General features: G+C 51.8%; 1 protein-coding gene across 5 annotated transcripts in view; it reads left to right on the plus strand.

Annotated features, from left to right (window-relative positions):
- PACSIN2 (protein kinase C and casein kinase substrate in neurons 2) overlaps positions 1-16249 on the plus strand; it is a 135065-nt gene that overhangs the window by 91607 nt on the left and 27209 nt on the right. For all 5 annotated transcript variants that reach the window (XM_034987357.1, XM_034987354.1, XM_034987358.1 and 2 more), the window contains exon 2: positions 2959-3096. In XM_034987357.1, coding sequence (XP_034843248.1) covers positions 3037-3096 — 60 coding nt within the window. In that variant the 5' untranslated portion in view covers positions 2959-3036. The remainder of the gene's footprint in view (positions 1-2958; positions 3097-16249) is intronic.

Genomic DNA, 16249 nt, shown 5'->3' on the forward strand with positions numbered 1-16249 from the left:
AGAGAGCACATGAGAGGGAGGAGGGTCAGAGGCAGAAGCAGGCTCCCTGCTGAGCAGGGAGTCCGATGCGGGACTCGATCCAGGGACTCCAGGATCATGACCTGAGCCGAAGGCAGTCGCTTAACCAACTGAGCCACCCAGGCGCCCAAATTAAGCTAATCTTAATGTAAACATCCATTTGTGATAAAAGCTCTTAGTAGAATTGTAGTAGAAAGAAACTTTCTGACCTATGGGGCGCCTGGGTGGCTCAGTCGTTAAGCGTCTGCCTTTGGCTCAGGTCCTGATCCCAGGGTCCTGGGATCGAGCCCCGCATCGGGCTCCCTGCTCGGCGGGAAGCCTGCTTCTCCCTCCCCCACTCCCCCTGCTTGTGTTCCCTCTCTCGCTGTGTCTCTGTCAAATAAATAAAATAAATAAAATCTTAAAAAAACCCTTTCTAACCTAAAAAGTGGTATTTTAAAATACTGTATAGCAAACATCACGCTTCATGGTGAAATGTTGAAAGCTGTGTCCTTGAGGCCCAGGTCAGCTTGGCACCCGTAGAGCTGTCACCTTGGGGACTGTCGCAGTTGCTGAGCACAGTGCTGGGGTGGGTACAGGGCCCCGGGCTGAGGGAGCGTTACCACATAGGGTATGTCCCACCATGGGACTTGGGCGAGGAAAGCTGGACTCCCCTTGTTCCTGCTGGTCAGCCAGGAGCATGCCTCACCTCTGAAGCCCTCTGCAGCTCCAGAGTCACTTGGTTTTGTTCCTTGGTGATTCAGGTTCTTTCTCCTAGGAGTTGAGTTTGTCTTTTTGTGCTGAGCCCAGGGGCAACCTCTTCTTGGCTCCTGGCACTCAGTAGGCTCTTAATAAATCTTACGCAGAATGGACCATCTATTTGTGTCTAAACCATGGCTGAATCCCGGCAGAAAATGAATCCCTCTGCCTAAACTTTTCAGGTGTCGAGCTGCTTCTCCGTCCAGAGCAGGCACCCACTCCTCCCTGCACCTGCTCCCTGCAGCTATTCCCAGAGCTGGCTAGGCAGCCCAGCCAGTGGCTCGATTGGGCCACTTTGAGACTCACCTGAGCCCAAACCCCAGGTATTTCCTAAGGAGCCTGGAGCAGAGACAGCTGCTCTGGGTAGAAGACTTCTTGTCACTGCAAATGTGGGCTGGCGTGCTCCCAGGAGGGCCCTGGCCAAGAGCATAGGATTGCTTAGAGAAGGGGTGCTGTGAAACGTGGCACCAGGGCCCAGCCAGAGCGGCCTGTCGGCCTTTGTGATATCCTGGAGTTACAATGACATGCCTCCCTGTGATGATGGAGCAGAGGTCCAGACAGCATGCTGGCAGGAAGAGTGTGCACATGGTGCCCGAACAATTGCCTGGTTATAGTGTGCGTGCCGTTGGGGCACTTGGCTTTGAAGTACTGTCATCCACTCTTTGAATTTATTGGCCATACAGTGCTGTGTTCAACTTTAGAAGCTGTCACATCCATCAGATTAAGCCCTTTAAATAGCCCCTAGATCTTAGGTTATAAGACACCAGATTTATTTAAACTTCAGATAGTTTTTAGAAAACCTTTTGGTACGATGGAGAGAACATTACCTTAACAAACTTGTCAAATGTTGTCTCTGCCATTCATTACTTGGATGACCATGGGCAAGTTACTTAACCTCCCCGAGCATCAGTTTTCTCAACTAGAGAGATAAAGGGAATGATAGTGATAATAATTACTATCTAATGACAATTACATTATAATTTACCATGTCCACCCCTGCATGTCTGGCCTCATTTGACCCTCACTATAATTCCGTGATGTGTATTTCAGATTCATCACTCTTTTATAGATAAGGCCATTGAGGCACAGAGAGGTTAAGTAACTTGCCCACTGTTGCCCAGCTAGTGAGTAGTAGGTCTGGGATTGGAGCCTGTGTTCCTGTTCCTTACCATGCTTCTAGACTGTCTTGTAGGGAATTGTGAGAATTAAATGTGATCCCATATGGAAAAGTACCTAGAACAAAGTCTTGCACCTTGTAGGTGTAACAGTGTAGATCACTCTGCTCACCCCACCCTACCTGGGCAAAGCTGAGGCTTTGGACTCCTGACCATGGTAATTAGGGAAGTTCCAGATCTCTGGCTGTGTGATCTGAACACAGGGTGATGGAAAGGAAGGTGGACTTTTCACCAAGAAGTCAGGGAGTCTCATGTGGCTGTGGATGGGTCGTTGCATTACAATGATTTGTGATCGTCAGTGTCACAGGGAGTCCTTCAGCTTCCTCCCTCTACAAAGAGGTTAATTGTCCTTTTACCCTTGCCTAGATTTAGAACATTGCCTCATGACCCAGAAATGATCCCTTTTGTTTATTTGTCTTTAATCTCTCTAGCTGACCCTCACACAGTATCTGAATAAACTGGTCTGAATTTGGGGCTTCGGTGGCTGAGGTGAATCAGTCATGGGTGGGGGGGGGTAGACAGTGCCCAACACAAGTGAAACATGGGAGTAGCTGGGGGTGGAGGCAGGTGTCCAGAGTGGATCACTTCCTCTCGTGTCTTACCGTAGGGCCTGGTCCTGCCGGGTGGGTAGGGCAGGCTGGGGCCCGGCGAGCCCAGAGATGCAGGGATTCTGCCCGTGTTCACGTGTTCTTCTCACATGTGCTCTGTCTTCTCTCCACGGGACGAGGAAGATTGTTTAGTAAGGTTATCAGTCTGTTGGTCTAAGAACATGCACTGTTCTCCAGAAAGCTCTTTGAGCTCTTCAGTAAGATGTTGAGAAGGTTCACTTGTTAATGTGAAACCCACATTCACACGCATGTAACATATGCATATGTATATGTTGTTATTGACTTTTCTCTCACCTCAAGGGAACATTTGAGACTGTGCTGTACTAAGGCAGTGATGGGAATGGAAGTTGTAGGTCGGGGATGGCTTGCTTATTACCTTAGGAATTTAGAAACTGCAACAGTGTGCTTTTCTTTTATAGGTGTGTCTGTGGATTTTGAGCATCTGAAGTTGACCTCTGCGTTAAGCATTCGCTGCTGCTCCCTCACTGCCCGGAGAGATGTCTGTCGCTTACGATGATGCCGTTGGAGTAGAAGTGTCCAGCGATAGCTTCTGGGAGGTACTGCCCACGCTCGCATCCTCACGAATGCAGAGACCAGGCTGATGGCGCCTGACAGGCCTGGCTTCTCTTGGCCGGACCTGGGGGAGAAGATGAGTAGACCCCAAACAGGCCAGGCCTCTGTGGTCTGCTCCAGATGGCGGCAGACGTGGCTAAGCTGTCAGTGCAGGTGGTGAACTTACCTGGCTAGAAAAGAGTGATAAAGAGGCTAGAGGTACTTGTCAGGGTCTTACCAGTCTGTCTGATCTCAGATCTTCCTTCTCATGTCACCAAGATGTGACTTGGTGCTGCATACACTTATCACTGGGCTTGGCCGGGGAGGCAGTGTTACTTCTGACTTGTGTGCGGAAGAGTGGACAGTGGTGATGTGACATCATGGGGGACAGTGCGGGCAGGTGGCCAGAGGGCTGAACAACTGCCCTCAAGCCTGTCGGAGCATCTTCCTGTGAGTCTTGGCCCTCGAGGAACTCCTTTCCTGATTAGATACTGGGGGGGGGGTTGTTTTTTCTGGAAGTCATTCTTCCTGAGCCCACTTTTTCCTGCCTGCTGCTTAAAGGAAAGTCCATTTTTGTTCTTGTGGCAAAAAACCTCTGGGGGCTTAGTGGAAGGAGCACTAGCTTTGCAGTTGGAAAGATCTGGGTCCTGATCCCAGCTGTTCCCTTGCTAGCTGTGTGACTTTGGGCAAGTTGCTTGACTGATCTGAGCCTCAGGTCTACATCTCTAGATGGGGGTGATACTGGTCTTTGAGGGAAGCTGCAGGATGAAATGAGAATATACACATCAGCACCCGCATGGGTGCTTTCCTGACCCCAGATGCTCGAGCGGTGCACGAGATGGGGAGGATTCTCAGGGTTTGCTGGGGACTAGCACACATTAGTTTTATAGACTTTGATTGATTAGGTGTATAATTTTGTCTGAGAGCAAATACCATGTGATACTACTGTCTAATAGAGACAGTGGTCACAGGTGCCCAGTTTTAAAAAAGATGGGCAAGGAACTCAAAATTCTGTTAACACTTTTCAGGGGCCTGGGTGGCTCAGTTTGGTTAGGCGTCCGACTCTTGGCTCAGGTCATGATCTTGGGGTCCTGAGATGGAGCCCTGTGTAGGGCTCTGTGCTCAGTGTGGGAGAGATTCTCTCTCTCCCTCTTTCGTTCTCTCTTTTTTTTTAAAGATTTTATTTATTTATTTATTTGAGACAGAGAGAATGAGAGAGAGCATGAGAGGGAGGAGGGTCAGAGGGAGAAGCAGACTCTCCGCCGAGCAGAGAGCCCGATGCGGGACTCGATCCCGGGACTCCAGGATCATGACCTGAGCCGAAGGCAGTCGCTTAACCAACTGAGCCACCCAGGCGCCCTCTTTCGTTCTCTTAAATAAATAAAAATCTTTTTTTTTTTTTAAAGATTTCATTTATTTATTTAATTGACAGAGAGAGAGAAAGAGAGAGAGAGAGAACACCAGAAGGGGGAGTCAGAGAGGGAGAAGCAGGCTTCCCGCCGAGGAGGGAGCCAGATGCGGGGCTCGATCCCAGGACCCTGGGATCATGACTTGAGCCAAAGGCAGTCGCTTAACCAACTGAGCCACCCAGGCGCCCCTCAAATAAATAAAAATCTTAAAAAAAAAAAAAAAAAAAAAAATTCTGTTAACACTTTTCTTAAAGTTGGGCAGAAGGTCATTATCGACTTTTAGCTGAATACTTCATTTTATTAAAAGGGTATGTTTCATGAGCAGCTACTATGTGCTAGGTCCTTTGAGGCTCCGGTGGGACATGTGACAACCCGAGTCCTTACCGCTCGGCTGGTAGCGGCCTTCCTGGTGGGTATCCAGGACGGAGCTCAGACTTCAGTAGCCAGAGAGATGCATCTGCCCCGGGAAACATCCCACAGAAGGCAACAAAAGGGACAGGGCGGCGATAGGGTCAGGGCTGGCTTCCAGCCGCCGCAGCAGGGGCTCCCTGGCGTTGGCAGGCACATTCTCACGGCGCCAGGGTGTTGGGGGGTGTTGGCGGGGGTGAGGGTGAAATACCCGGAGCTGTGTTAGAGCCGGCAGGTACAAGATACAGCTTGGAGGTGCCTCTGGGACAGTGCTGGAACTCAGGACTACCGCTCAGCCTCCGTGTGCAGGTCCAGTTCACGGGCAGACACGTCTCGCTTGCCCGCAGGAGGCTGTGGTCTCGCCAGCACTGCGGAAGCACTCGGGGAGCCAGCCGTGATGTGCCGCTCCTTCCTGGGGGCTCCTGGGAGGCTGGCCTTTGGAAAAGCAGGTCCTTGCTACTTTCACCACTGAACCAAAACTAGCTGAAATCCTTTAAAGTTGTGGGGAACTTCCTGTTTGTAGCTGCAGTGACATTACCACCCGGGACTCATCGGTGCCCGCCGTGAGCTAGATGGCGGTGCGGCGGCTGCACACCCGGCGGGCCTTGCGAGTGATAGGCCAGGGGAGGCAACCGGACGGGTTCAGGTGCATCCTTTGGAGCCAGGTGGCCTGGGCTTGACTCCCTGCCTGGGGGCGGAGGGGGGGCACTTTGGGCAAGTTACTAATTTTTCTTTGCCTCAGTTTCCCAATCTGTAAAGTGGGGGTAAAAATGGTACCTGTATCGTGATATTGTGAGGATTTCAGGAATGAACACGTGTGAAGTGGTGTAGAGCATCAGGGTAGCTCTGTCCCTCTGACATGGGAGCTGGAGGTCACCAGCACGCGCACAGCACATCATCTGCCTGCAGCGTGCATTTGGCAGCATCATTTGAATTACCCAGTTGAGGGCAGAAACTGCTCTGCAGAAATTAGGTAGCTAAGTATAGTGCTATTACAGAAATCTTCAGCTGCTTCTTAAAAAAAAAAAAAAAAAAAAGTTGCCAGCATGTATTAAATCAAGTGGCTTTAACAAGTCCTGTCGCTGATTTAAGCTCTCGGGCTCCCTGTTAAATCCTTAGCTGCGATAATGTCAGTGGACAAGAACATCTCCTTTTGCCCGAGGAATGCTAAGGCCAATGGTTTATTTTCTAGTCAGGCCCCGCTCATCTTGTGTTGCTCCCTCTGAAATTACTCTTCAGCTTGTAGAAGTCAGCAGTGCTGTCATCCTCCTCCCCCCTGATGGCTGCTCATTGAACAGAGGAGCGATTCCTCAGGGGGAACCCACCCCATTCGGCTGTGAGTGACTTGGGTACACGCTGCCAGCCGCGCATCTCTCCATGCTGTCAGCAGGGTCCCCCTTTCCCATGGCAGGTGTCTTCTTACTGATGTGACCCACAGACCTGTACAGATCTGCAGAAAGCCTTGTGGTCTTGAGGTGGAAAAGTCCTTGGGCTTAGTTTTACTCCTTTCCACTGAAAGGTACTTCCTGGAGTGGGTCATCTTTTGCATGCTGGCTGTGTGCCTGCACAGAAGGGACATGACCCTGTCCTCCAGGAGCCTTTGGCTGTGACATTTGGAGGTAAGCTCTCATGGGAGGAGACTGACACCAGACAGATCATTGTGTAGAGTGCTGTAAGATTTGCTGGGGGGGCACGGCAGGAAGTGGGGCTCCCGCTGGGGGTGGGGCAGGCAAGTGCATTGGAAGATGAGCAGGATGTGTTTGCTAGATGAATGCACTCATGTGTTTGCTAGATGAATGGGTGAGCAAGTCCTGGGAGGAGAGATTACCCACAGGGACTAATATCAAATGGAAGTATTTGGAGGGGACACTTTCTGTATTACCCAACACTTAGAGTAAGCCATTTAGAAAAGAGAAGTGGGCTCTGATTCCCGCAGTGAAGGCTCCTGGAGGAGAGAAGACGATGGCCCCCATGAAGGGGGAGTGGTCAGTGTGGGGCCAAGCCACAGTCTGCCTCCGAGTGTCATGGCGTTCAGAGGAGAAGGACCTGCTGCCTGACATCACCAGAGAAGGCGTGTGAGGTAGATGGGGCTGGACTTTGAGATGGGATGGCATTCTGAGTTGGAGCAAAGTCTGGAAGCCAGAATGAGCACGGCCTTGCAGAGGGCTGAAGACCTTGAATTCTTTGGAGCCCAGGGCTGTTTTGGAGGCCAAAAGTCATGTGGGATTGGGTAGATTGGGACCGAGGGGAGGCTGCTCCCCAAGTGGGTGACTTCTTCAAGTTGGAGCCTGGCGTGTCCTCCTCACAGGCTTCCCAGCGTGCGGTAGGGCAGGTCAGTTACTTCTGGCAAGTCTTCTGGCTCACTCTAGGAGCCTGAGGGCCCTCCTACTGTATCCTCGGCTTCTAGGCCCTGAGTCTGGGTCTTCTCATAGGCCTTAGGGCCTGGGGTACAGAGAGAGCCTAGGCTGCAGTTTGTGGGGCTTTTCAGGTGTCACCAGGGCTTCCTAGGAGAGCCTGGCCTCCTCTGCCTTCAGTGGGCTCTGGGCACACAGTGGTGGGTTTGTCGCCAGCAGGCCTGCTGCAGCGCAAGTCTCCGAGGCCTCCTTGGTGGCCAGGCTGGGAGGGCAAACTGCTAATTTCAGGAACTGGGTCCTGAGTCTGCCTCATCCCCGAGGCGGAGATTCTGCTCAGCTGTCAGCCATATGTGCGGTTAGAGCTCAGATCTCCCTGGAGAAGCCCGGCGGGGGCTGACCTGTACTGCACTCTCTGTGGGCACAAAGAGCCTTTGAGGAGAGGAGTATCTGGGGGATGAAGAGAACATAAATATCTTGCTGAAAATGTTCTAAGAATGTTAGCCCTAAAGAATTAGCATGTGACTCTCGGTATTTACCATCGCCTTCAGAGAAGGCTCTCCCTGCAGCTTCTTGTCCGACTGTGGAGACAGAGTATCACATGAGAACATCTCCACACGGAGCGCGGTTTTGTCTGGAAAGCCGGCCACATGGAATGGCATGCACTTTTCCCATCCCTCTAGAACAATTTTGTAGGTAACGTATTTAGAAGATGCCACTGCCCTGTGTGTGTGGGTTCCATGGAGCCTGATGTGGCACCTGCCATGGTCCAGACCCGTGGCTGAGTCCTGGGGTCCCAAGATGAGTACCTAGTCTTGAGACCCCAGAGCCAACATTTGCTGTGTTGGGCAGTTACAGGGCAGCAAGGGTGAGTGGAAGCACAAGGCGCATGGAAATAAATTGCCTTGCCCCCACCTCCCCCCACTTTCTCAGACCTGGACCGAGTTCCCTGTATGATGGCCTGTCTGTGGGTGTATCAGCTTCGTTGTCATCCTGCTGTGCTCGGGCAGAGCTCCCAGCAGGCTGGTGGCATGCCTTGATTTCCCTGAAGTTTCTAAAGGAACCATTAATTCATTCTTTCAGGCAAGCTAATATCTGTTGTGTCACAAGCGGGCATTAGGGCACTGGCCTCCCCTGTGCCGTGTTCAGTCTGTTCTCTACCCTGAAGCCAGGCCAGTTCATCCAGAAAAGCAAACCTATATGATTCCTTGCCCTGGGTGGGAAGCCCCAAAGTAAAACCATACTCTATAGCATATCAAAGGCATAAGCATGTGTTGGCAGCTCCTGGGCCATCTGGTGCTTCCTGAGGAGCGCTGCCCTGGGCTCCTTCTCTAGGTGCCTGTCCACAAGGAAGCTGCCTCCCTTCCTGGTTGTCTTTCCTCCAACCTGATCTCCACTGCTTTCCCAGCTCCTCCTCCAGGCAGCCTTCCCTGACCCATTCTGGCAGCCTTAGGCAGCCTTCCCGCCTGCCCACCCAGTGTGTAGTCTCACTGTTCTCTTCTCCCTCTGGGCTCTGAACAACCTGAGGCAAGGACGTGATTCTCACCTGCGTCCCCGGGACTCAGTATGGCGGTGCTGACACGCTGAATGACTGTGGATTTGAATGCACAAGTAAGTCGGAGAAAGGAAGAGGTTTAATGCTAGGTAACAAGACATGCTTTGCTCATAAGCTTACAATGAAATATTTGGAATGAGAATATGTATGCAAATAACCACAATAGTGAGCAGAAATCATTCTTTCAGGAGACATTTGTAGAGCACTACTATGTGCCAGGCCCTGTTTGAGGCCTTGGGGATACAGCATGAATAAAGCAGACAGAAGTGACTTTTTTTTTTTTTTAAGATTTTATTTATTTGTCAGAGAGCGTGCACATAAGCAGGGGGAGCGGCAGGCAGAGGGAGAAGCAGGCTCCCCGCTGAGCAAGGAGCCTGACGCGGGCGGGACTCGATCCCAGAACTCTGGGATCGTGACCTGAGCTGCAAGCAGATGCTTAACCAACTGAGCCAACCAGGCGTCCCAGAAGTGACTTTTAAGTGGTCCAAATGCAGCGCTGTGAGGATGTGGAAGAGGCTCTCCCTCCTGAGTGGGCACGCCAGAGCTGTGCCAGAGGTGGCTCTAGGCGAGCTGGGATTTTCTGTCCCCCCCACCCCTCTATCCTGTGCATGGGCGCATGCTCTGATAAGTCATCAGGCTGCATGCGCTAAGCCATATGCTTATGGTCTGTGTAGTTTTAACACAGTGATAATGGCTAGCACTTACTGCTCTGTACCAGAACCCTGCTCTGGCTTATATGGGTGCTCTCGAGCCTCACGACTGCCTTCTGAGATTGTGATCTCCATTTTACAGGTTGGGAAACTGAGGCTTGGGTGGTTTTCTGGTCCCCAGCTTCACATAAATAGCAGGTGGTGGAGCTGGGATTCGGGCCCAGGCACCTCCCTCTAGAACTGCTCTCTTGCCTCAGGTCTCAGCCTCCCAGGAGCTCCTCAGAGAAGAAAAATGTTCATTTGCTCTGAGTGCCACATACTTAAAACTTCTGCTAAAACATGAAGTCACGCCCTATCTGGGGTCAGACCTGGGTACCGCTGTTTGCTAGTGTATGACCCTGCGGGCTCAGAGACGTGAGATATAGCCTGCCCGGTTTCCTAGGCAGTGACATGGCCTTGCAGATTCCTCCTCCCCAGGATGGTTGCAAGAATCAATAACCCGCACGGGGCCACGGTCCCATGATTCCTGAGCCTGAGCGGCGTGTGGCCTCCTCATTTAGTCTGTTTCTGAGCCCCACATGCGAATGTTGCTTGCATGGGAACAGGCAGAGGTGGATGAGTCAGGTGGCCTTTCATCTTGGTGCCAGCTTGTTCCTCCCCTGTCTAAGTGCCATAAAAAGAGCTGTTCCTTGAGAGAATTGTTTTGCTGTCAAGCTTTTCCTCTGAAGATAAATTATTTTCTCACTTGATTTTACTGATGTCAGAGTAACTTGTGTAAGCGATGTAAGATAAAACGTTTAACCTTTCTACTCAGTAAACAAATTATACAATTTTAGAGCTGGTGGCCTCTTGAGTGCTTAATTAGACTGCGCTCGCCTAGCTCCATAGAGACGTTTGTATACAAATGCTTGGGGCTGGCACTGAGGGACCCAGGTATGGAGATGGGGTAAGGGAGCTCGTGGTCCGCGCGCGTGCGTGTGTGTGTGTGTGTGTGTTTTGGAAGGGGGGCTGGTAACAGGAATCAGTGAAAGTAGAACCAGGGATTCGGATGCGGGGGACTCAGGGAGAGATGGGATACTGTGAAAGCAGCAATTTGGGGAGGGGATGGTCACGGAAGGAAGGGGGCATTACCTAGAGGAAGTGCTATTCCCACTTTTCCAATCTGGCAATTTCCCCACCAGGTAATTCGGCTTTGTATCCCAGAGGTTTCCTGATTTCAGACAATTCTCTAATTCTCCTTTCACTGTTGGAGTTTCTACCAAAAGCTGCCAGTCTTCAGCAAGCCCTTACTTAGACACCCGGGGAGGTCAGAGCCACTCTTATGGCAGGGAGGTGCCACACGTCCAGCGCCTACCTGGAGCGTTAGGGGGAATCAAAGAGGGTGTGACCTGGTCACTTGGCAGCAATGTCCTCCGGGTGTTTCCTGGGCACTTGGCTGAAGGACAAGTGTGTGTGAGTGCCCCAGAGACCTTGAGCTCTAGGGTGGAATCTTAGGGGTGACGGCTTGCAGGGAGGGTGTGTGCTGTGCTCATGGACAAGTCCACGGGTGTCACTGGGCCTTTGTTGTATCGAACCCAGCTGACCACCCTTAAGGAGGAGTTCAATTCTGAGATAACTTTGTTTCAACACCTCCTTCCTCTCCACTTTATGCGTTCTGCCTTTGGAGTTACATCTGCGAACTGGGATTTCTGGGTTTCTATGTCTTCCTGTTTTATTTGAATGCTTAAAGGTCAATGATGTGGTTGATCTTTCAAGTTGCTGAAGTTTGGGATTTGTGCTTTATTTTATTTTTATTTTTAAAGATTTTATTTATTTATTTGACAGCGAGAGAGGGAACACAAGCAGGGGGAGCGGGAGAGGGAGAAGCAGGCTTCCCGCGGAGCAGGGAGCCCGATGCGGGGCTCGATTCCAGGACCCTGGGATCGTGACCTGAGCCGAAGGCAGACGCTTAATGACCGAGCCACCCAGGCGCCCCGAGGGATTTGTGCTTTAAAGCTACCATGTAGCACGGGGAGCCTTTGCAGCGTGAGGAGCCTCCTTTTCTTCACCCTCCTACTTGATGCGTCCAGTGCCAGGATCGGAAGGCAGGGCCGGTCCGCATGGGGGCTGAGAGCTGAGCACCGGAGCTGGGCCCAGAGTGAGGCCCGGGGGCAGTGGCAGGACTGGTGCTGGGGCAGAGTCAGCCAGAGCACAGATCAGTGAACAGCAATAGGCCAGCCAGCGACTGGGTCTGTAACCCTCGCAGAGTCCTGCCGGGTAGATAGCATTACCCCGTTTTGAGGATGGCGGGCCCAGTGAGGTTAGGGCTAGTCCAGGTGGTGGTTCGGGGGAGCACCAAGGTGAGGAGCTCCTAAGACCCTCTGTTCCAGTGCAGGGCAAGTTGGGAGTCCAGAGGGTGGGTGAGCTGGAAGGCAAAGGGGAGAACTAAGTGAAGTGGAATCCTGTAGAAATGAGGACTGCCAGAGCACAGTCTGAAAGCAAGGCACAGATACTCCTTATTCCCCTGTGCTTTCAAGCACACAGCACATTTCACAACCCTAAAATCCATAGTGGCCCCGTTTGGAAAGGAAAGTTCAGAGTAGGGGTTGGGCTAGGCTGAGGTAGGAGGTCCTGTGCTGGCACCTGGGGGACGCCCTGCCTGTGTGTGCAGGCCATGGCCTCTGTCAGGGCCTTGCAAGGAATGTGGCGGGGGAGTGGTGACACTGCAAGGCCCAGGCCGGAGGCGCTTCCGGCCTGCCTGGGACACAGGTGGACTCGGGGATAAACTAACTCGGACCCTGGATTTGACTGAAAGCCTTGTCAGCATAAATGAAGCAGCAGTGGGGCTCTCCTGCTGGATTGGGCTTACGTGGCTCTTTCCAGATTGGCAGAAGCGTTAGCTAGCTGCTCATTTGTCATCCGTGGAGTTACGCTCTAAGAGTCGATGCTTTTTAGCTTTTGTGAGGAGAGCTGGAATGACTCACTGGATTAAGAACTTGGTAAATAAAGGCTCATGAGTTACTTCATTGCCCATGCTGAGCTCTAGTTGAGCACTTAGCAGTTCCCCGGTCCCTTCCTATGCACCTGGAGTGGGGATTCCCACCCCCAGCACCATTCGGGCGTTGAGAAGATATTACGGGGTGCCCTCTGGGTGCCTGGCATGGAGGGTGGAGAAGAATGAAGGCTCAGTACTTGCCCTCGAAGCCACTGTTAGCACATTTAGGCATGCAACAGTAGATGTCCGTACAAGAGTAACAAGGGAGGGCACCTGGGTGGCTCAGTTGGTTAAGCAACTGCCTTCGGCTCGGGTCATGGTCCTGGAGTCCCGGGATCGAGTCCCGCATCAGGCTCCCTGCTCAGCAGGGAGTCTGCTTCTCCCTCTCCCGCTCCCCCCTCTTGTGCTCTCTCTCTCTCTCAAATAAATAAATAAAGTCTTAAAAAAAAAAAAAAAAAGAGTAACAAGGGAGAGATGAGCTGAGGGGGAAGACTTCCCAAAGGGATGGGATCTCATATAGCTCATGCTCTGTGGGCCTTGATATCCTGCCTCAAGCTTTCAGAAAGCAGCCTTGCCCCTCAGAGTTCCCTTCTGCTCTTAACACAAACATCATTTCCTTCAGGCAGTCCCGACCACCCAGAGTGTTCCTTCCAGAACTTGTGGCCATCTGTAATTGGGTTATTTATCTGACCGTAAGTCCCAGGAAGGTAGGGACTGACAGTTTGTTCACCATTATATCCCTCGTTCCTCACATGGCACAGAGTTAGGTGTTCATTACACATTGGTGTGTGGCAAGAGGGTGGTGCCAGGCTCTCAAAAATTGAGTTATGAGGGCTTCAGGGGTAGCCGGCCAGTTGGTAGCATTGCCAGACTCTTCAGTTAGAAATCCTGGAATTGCGGGGCGCCTGGGTGGCTCAGTCGGTTGAGTGTCTGCCTTCGGCTCAGATCATGATCCCAGGGTCCTGGGATTGAGCCCCGCGTCGGGCTCTCTGCTTGGCGGCGAGCCTGCTTCTCCCTCTCCCACTCCCCCTGCTTGTGTTCCCTCTCTCGCTGTGTCTCTCTCTGTCAAATAAATAATAAATAAATAAAATCTTTTTAAAAAAAAGAAATCCTGGAATTGCAAAGGGCCCTTGGAGATCATCTAATCCTGTCCCCCCTCTTCATTTTGTCTCCCAGTGGGCAAGATGTAGAAATGGCCAGGTCTGGTCAAGTGATGTCTGAGCCGGGCTAAGAGCACACCCGGCTGGGAAGAAACCCACCCCAGCCCAGTGTGTTTAGTCCTTATGAAATCAGTTCTACCTCTACCCTACAGCAGAAGAAACAGAAAGTTGGGGAGAGAGACCCATACAAGGTCATTTATTTGGGGGCAGGGCCAGATCTTTGCCTCTCTCTGCTGAGAGGTGACCTCATCAGAGAGGGCAGGGGGCTGAGGGACTCAAAACAGATAACAGAAACTCATTCAGACAATCTCGCTGCCGTCTGCAGGACTGTCATTAAGGAATCCCAGAAGGGTCATCTTCCATCCTTGTCTTTCCGAAAGCTGGTTGAGAATATCCTGGAGCCTCTCAGTGTACTTTATCAGCTTTGGATAAAACATTGGACTCTGACTCCATGGACTTGCCAGGAGGGAGGGATAACAGCAAGGGCTTTTCCTTCTGTCCGGTCAGCACAGCAGAGCTGGCTCACCCTTGAACCCGCCTCTCCAGGATGTAGAAGGAGCAGCCTCAGGGTCACAGGTTAAAGGGCATGAGCCTTCTGAGGGTGAAATCAAGGTCGTCTTTGGCAAGCGGTCTTAATAGTTTACAGGCTTGGGGTTCCTGACATGAGCCTTGGTGGTGGCACACAGTGGAATTAGGAGCAGGGCCCATACATTACTCCTCAGTCTTGAACTCCGCCTGTGGCCTTCCCTGGGACCCGTGGGGCTGGTTGGAAGCACACATACTACCTGACGACCCATTAAGTCTTGAATTTACCCTCTCTGGAAGGTGGGCTCTGCCTTTTCTGGCTGCATGATCATGGGTGACTTTGCCTCTTTAAACCTCAGTTTCCTTTTCTGTAAAATGGGAACACTAATAGTACCCACTGCCAAGGATAGTCACAGGATTAAATGAGGTGGCACATGCTGAGCTGTTAGCACACTGCCTTGCAAATTGTAAACATGCTCTATTATGATGCTCCTGCTGATGAAAAACAGTGCGTGGTGCCTGTGGCCAGAGGCTTGCAGTCCAGCTAGGGCAGGGAAGCTAACATGCACGGCTGTGACCCACGTGGGACACGCTGTGGCTGCAGGCCATGGGGACAGTGTGTGGAAGGTCCCTCGTGGCTCCCAGGTGGACCAGCAAGCAGGAGCCTGTGGTGGGGAATTGGTCTCGGCTGTCTGCAAGTGCAGGTGACACAGGCCCTCCGTCTTGGTGGTCCGGCAGGGACAGCGGGTGTCAGGGAAGCCTCCGTGGGGAAGGCAAGCTGAGCCTAAATAGAAAGCTGGAACTGGGGCAGGTAGGCTGGGACTCCACACCCGCACCCTTCGCCGGCTCTCTCCCTGCCTTTGACTCTAGTCCCTTTCCTAGTGGTAGGACTGTGTTAGCGCCGGCTCTTGTGAAGTCTCTGGCCTTGTTTGTGTGCAGCTATTTTTAATTCCCATCGAGGACATCATGCTGTCATTTTGTTTCTCTTTCTCCACTGCTGGTGAGGTCTGTGCGGGTTGCAGTGTCCACACCTAGTCCTGCACTTCTTGCTGCTTGTCTCCACGTGGGTGTGCCTCCCCCCGCCGCCCCCGCCGCACTTTCACCCACACATTCCCCAGGTGGAAGATCCTACGTGCCTGCGGCCCAAGAGAACATTTCTGTGGGGATATGACTCAGGGACAAAATTGCTCGGTCCTCATGGGGCATGTGTATGCTTAATGACTTAGTTACTGCCTGCTTATTCTCAGGCCTGCCCCAGTCTGTTTTCCACCAGTGCGTACAATAAGGGTTCTGTGTGCCCCTTTTGCCCCACACTTGGCATTTCCCACCCTCGGGTTTGCCATTCTATAGGAGTGAAGAGCCTTGTGATCATGGGCATCCCCCCAAGTTGCACAAGGGTGAGCCCCTTGCTGCTGTGAGCCCCTCGGACTTTGCTTCTCTCTGAAGTTGCCCTAGTCATACCCTTTGCCCAACTTCCCTCAGGGCCTGTCTTTTTCATGTTGATATATAGGACTTCCTGGGATATTCCCTTTTAGTCTCTTGTCAATTTAGACATAGCAAATTGGGAAACAGTGTTTGCAGTCTGTTAACTTTGTCCATGGTGTTGGTTTCTGAAAAGAAATCCTTAATTTTTTTTTTTTTTTTTAAAGATTTTATTTATTTAACAGAGAGAGACATAGCGAGAGCAGGAACACAAGCAGGGGGAGTGGGAGAGGGAGAAGCAAGCCTCCCGCAGAGCGGGAAGCCCGATGCGGGACTCGATCCCAGGACCCTGGGATCATGACCTGAGCCGAAGGCAGACGCCCAACGACTGAGCCACCCAGGCGCTCGAAATCCTTAATTTTTGATGTAATAAAATTCATTTATACACATAGGCACATGTGTATGTAAGTATTTGTACAGCTTTGACTTTGGAAATTTTGTTTAAGGATCTTGCCTGGCCCTAAGTCACACAGATAGTCACCTGCATTTTCTAATAGTCACTTCCGGTCCGACCTTACATTTTTGTTGAGTGCCAGCCGTGTGTCAGAGCCCGTGGAAGGCAGTGGAGAAAGAGTGGTGGATGAGGAAGGCAAAGGTCCAGTCCACACCGTCTTAGGGCAAAGAGTTGGACGTCTTTGGGCTTG

The sequence above is a fragment of the Mirounga leonina genome, unplaced genomic scaffold (assembly GCF_011800145.1).
Source record: "Mirounga leonina isolate KUSES-001 unplaced genomic scaffold, KU_Mleo_1.0 Mir_418, whole genome shotgun sequence".
Lineage (NCBI taxonomy): Eukaryota > Metazoa > Chordata > Mammalia > Carnivora > Phocidae > Mirounga > Mirounga leonina.